The sequence below is a fragment of the Morone saxatilis genome, unplaced genomic scaffold, assembly GCF_004916995.1.
Source record: "Morone saxatilis isolate NCDOM2014 unplaced genomic scaffold, NCSU_SB_2.0 Contig18, whole genome shotgun sequence".
Classification (NCBI taxonomy): Eukaryota; Metazoa; Chordata; class Actinopteri; family Moronidae; genus Morone; species Morone saxatilis.
Genome location: NW_023339740.1, coordinates 2029960 through 2034725, shown reverse-complemented (window position 1 = coordinate 2034725; position 4766 = coordinate 2029960). Strand labels below are relative to the sequence as shown.

The window sequence follows — 4766 nt, the reverse complement described above, 5'->3', positions numbered from 1 at the left end:
ATAAATATACATACATACATATAACATACATAGAACATATATATATATATACATATAGTATGGTCGCCTGTACGGCAAAGGAAGTTAACTGTGTCATTGCTATGCAGCGATGATACGGCAGGTTATAGCTATGCATCAAGCCTGAGTGAAGTTTAATCAATGGTATCTGAAATTGACAGAACATGTCTTGGAAGGAACTAAGGAATCCTGGGATGAGGCTGCAAGTTTTCTGATGTTATAACTCCAGAAAAAAACAAGAACTGGGCGGCCGCAGGAAGAACCTGCCAGAGACCACTTTCTAAAGGGAGTATAGTTATCTAGATGGCGATGTGCCCTTGGGGGCGGCTCTAGCGAGGGGCCCCTGTCAGGAATGCTGGAGTTATCTTTGATCGAGGAGCTTGTCAGGGTGTTAATTCCGCACATAAAGAAAACGCTCCTGAGGGGACGCTGGCCTGTCTTTCAGTTTACATAATATTACAAAACTTTGACGCATCCCCTGTCACAGACCGAGTGCAGAAGAAAGACTAATGTAGATCCAATGTGAAATCAAAACGCTGGCCAGCACGAGTGACTGACAGGCAACCGTGGCCGGCCAGCGTCACTCTCTCTGTCTCTGGCGTTTCCGCCGCTTTGCTTCGGCATTGGCGGTCCTGTAAATTTTAGGGAGGTAGAGTTCTCAATCCAACAGTCTCTCTCCTCCACCTATCAAAGGCGTCTTTCATGTTTGGCGGGGGGTTCCTTCGCTTGGTGGAAGAGTCCATAGGGCAGCGCTCGGTCATTCCACCCGTTCTAAAAGCACTACGTTCTGCCTGAATGCGGGGTCTGGCTAGCTTGCTGGTTCGCTATAGTCGTCCTCCACCAAACGGCTAGAAGCAGGAGCCGAGAGCCTTCAGTTACCAAGGCGTCCTTTCCTGTGGAACCAGCTTCCCAGTCGTGGTTCGGCGCGAGCGCGCCAGACCACGTCAACAGCGTCACACGTTCTTAACGACGCTAGCGCTTAAAGACGTCTTCCGTGCCTACTGTTTTTTTGCACCTCACGTGCACGCTCTCACCACACCGCCGGCGCTCAGCACAACACAAAACCAACATATATAATATACAAGATATACAAACGACAACCTAACAAAAAAAAAAAAAACAAAACAAACAGAGACAACAAAAAGAGAGGACGACATACCACATATCATTCACACTACTTCTCCTCTCCTTTTCTGCAACTCTTCATGCTCCCATTATGCATGTTACTAATTTCACTTCTTCCCCGAATTCTTGTGCTTTATCGTCCTGCAGGTTCTCATGGATCCTGTGGAGCCTCCTGCCCAATTGGCCCTGCTAAGACCTACCATTGCTAATATCACTGATATTATTGTTATTATTATTAGTTGTTGGTTGAGTATTGTTGTTGCTGCGGTTTGCTGTTGTCGCATGCTCGCTGTCCCCCATCGTTGCTGCTGTCGTCCGTCGTCCAACCGTCTTTCTCATGATCGTCATCGATCAATACTGTTGTAATGTATTGTTGCTACTGTTGTTGCTGTACATCTGTTTTCTCTCTCATCTCTCTCTCGTCTCCTCTCTCTCTCCTCTTCTCCAACTGGTCAAGAGCAGAATGACACCCACCTAGAGCCGAAGGGTCTGATCCGAGGTTTCTGCTTGTTAAAGGCAGTTTTATCCTTCCCGTCGCCAAGTCTTGCTCATTGGTGGTAACTGTTGGGTCTCTGTAAATGTTAAAAGAGAGATTCGGTCATAACTGTTCATATTGAGTGTCCTGAGATATTCTGTTATAATTGGCGCATATACAAATAAAATTATTGATTGAAAGCACATTTCTTTGATTATATTTATTATCTTATTTATATTTTATTATATTCATATTTCTATTTATTTTTATTATGTAATTACTTGTATTTTTATTAATGTGCTAATTGGAGCTTAACATTAGCTACTCGGTAAGATAATTGTCTAATCAGTGTGAGCTAATTTAGCCAGTTGGTAATGTGGTGTCCCATTTTTAAGACAAATCGTGAGAAAGAGTCGACCCATTTGGTGATGACTGTATGTCACAACATATCCCCCACCCTACCCCAGCTCCACCCAACTCCCCCCATAACAATAATAATGGGAATTATGAATAATTATAATAATCAATCACAATTAATGCTGCCACATGCATGACAGCAACCAAAACCAACATGTTCATCAAACCGTGAACATGTTTTAGATTTTATTGCACATACTTGACAATAAAGTTGACTCGACTTGACTTGAGTGAAGGCTCTGTGAATGTAGCTTGTGTTCAGCTCTTCAGTTCAGATCTTAAACAATAATCTAAACTTTCAAAATAACTATTTAATTTAGTTTTCTTCACAGAAATAAACAAAATGCTAATATATAGGTCTACTGTGTATATTTTTTAATGTTTTTTTTATGCCCCTTAAAATCAAGAAGGCCTTCCAACCCCCTGTGAAGCTTTGGAGACCCCTAGTGGGGGATCCAACACCCAGGTTGGGAACCAAAAGGGTATTGTTGGTCGTTTTCAACCTGGATTTAATTTTCTAACAACAAGTTTTGAATTTGTTCCAGTATTAAGTGAGAGCGCTGCAGCTGCGAAATGAGAAACATGATCCTTGCGGGCAATTGCACACAATCAAAAGATACCCTCAAAGTGCTTGTTTTTGCTACTGACTGGCTCAGATTGTTATTATAAGTGTCTGGCAACACAACCGTGCAGAGAAATGAAAAATGTTCTGTTCCTTTTGCTTGGTTCACTGTGTGTATAATCAAGTCTCGCTCAAGGAGAAGTCTCGTTCAAAAATCTCAGGAGTTATGTGATATGTTCCTGCGGGTGCTATGACCCAGTTCCCATAGAGTAGATTTCACAGACTGGATCAAGCAAAAGGTTACCGAAAAAAAAAAAAAATTCTGTAGGCTCCTTTCCATAATGTTGTCAGACATTTACAGCAACAATACAAGGCTTTTCATAGACTAATGCTCGTTTTTCATCGTCTCACTGGCACATGTTACATGTTGCTGTGTGTGTGCTGGTGTTCATGGAAAGGCTCAAATTTAAAAACATACTGATGAAATATGAATAATAAACATGTATCCGTCAACTTTGCAAAACAAATATTTTAAAAGAAATGAATTCCTGACTTTTGTGAGCCTGTGTGATACTGACCAGCTGGAGGCCTGGGGTTGGCTGGAGAACATGTCCACTGCTTCGTTGTTGAGGCTGGATACGGCGCCCGCCTCCTCAGTGATAAGGGAGAACTCGCTGCTCAGACTGGTCACACTGCCGCGATCCCTCGACTCTGAAACCAAACACACACAGTAGGGTTGTTAGTTCGGGTTCCTAAGTCAGTAGACCTTTTTCTCAGCAGACATTTAGACATATAGCAGGGAAAGCACAGGTGTATGAGACCTGAAGTGAAACCAGAACTTCCAGGTTCTGTTCCATAAGGAAGAAAACTTTATTCAAAACCCCACTGACATTGGTAACTACGCTAATAACTAAAATCCAGCAGGGTCGTGTCTAGATGATAATACTAGATTTGCGAAATTTGTAAATATTGTTTCTTCCTTGAGCAAGTTTTTTTTTTTTTTTTTTCATGGTAAGCCATTACCATGGAGGTATGAGAAGCATTGTTTTGTCCTGTATACTCTGCAATTCAGTTAAAGCAGGTCTTTAACTGAAGCTAGATGTTACTACGATGTTGTACAAATGTGAAGTTGTTGTAACAGCTGTACAACCTTAAGAATAAGGCTATTCTCTGGTGTTGATTTAATATTACCGTGCATTGCAACAAATAACCTACAATAGCGTGATTTGTCACTTTAGGACTTAATTGTGAATATCTAAAATGATAGGTTTCTGACATCTAGACCCAGGGGCAAGGATGAGGGCGCATTTAAAGCGCACTGATCTGTTAGTTTGGTTTAGGCATGAAAATAACTTTAGAGAAACATTGTGGTTGTGTTAGAATTATTGCTTTTTTTAAGGTTACGGGACCTTCATTACATTAATAACCATTTGGTTAACGTTTGGAAACAATTCAAACTCGGCAGGAGGAGAATATTTTGAAACTGCTCCCAGTATATCTATGTTTATATATGAATCAACTGCGCACGTTTTGCAAATCTAGGGTTACCATTTCCCATATGCCCTAGACTACTGGTTCTCAAACTATGCAAGTTGGCTCCAGTGGTACATGCAGGAAAAAAATTACATTAATTAATCAAAAACATATAAAAAGAATAAAATACTTCCACATTTTGAAAGGTAATACTCACATTATTTGATTGCCGAAATGTAATTTTTAGTGCTGTCAAACGATTAAAATATTAATTCGCGATTAATCGCATAATTGTCATAGTTAAAACTCGCAATTAATCGCACATTTATCTATTCTAAGGTACCTTGATTTCTTTTTGTCCCATTATTTTTTCTATTTAATGCCATAACATGAAAAGTATTGGTTGCTCTGGCCAATGTTTTTATTGAAAACATTGGCAATATAACTGTAGTGTTCAATTTCACACTAACCATTCCAACACTTGAGCAAATAATCTCTCACACAAAGGGTGAAAAAAATACTTTGTCACACAAACAGCCCCTTCAACAGCCCTTTCTAAGGGATCAAAACAGTTGTGGTATCCATGTGCTTCTGTCTGAAGTCATCCATTGTCGCCTGGCTTTGACGAGGGGGCGGAGAATTTGCATCAGCTGTGTGCTTGGCCATCAAGTGGTATTTCAGACTGGACGTGCTGCG

General features: G+C 40.8%; 1 protein-coding gene across 1 annotated transcript in view; it reads right to left on the bottom strand.

The window, feature by feature from the left end:
- LOC118327730 (myotubularin-related protein 14-like) overlaps nucleotides 1-3308 on the bottom strand; it is a gene marked incomplete at its 5' end in the record, with an annotated part of 14590 nt that extends 11282 nt beyond the window's left edge. Inside the window, 1 exon segment of the mRNA XM_035661160.1 lies at nucleotides 3176-3308. Coding sequence (XP_035517053.1) covers nucleotides 3176-3308 — 133 coding nt within the window.
- Nucleotides 3309-4766: the final 1458 nt, after the last annotated feature.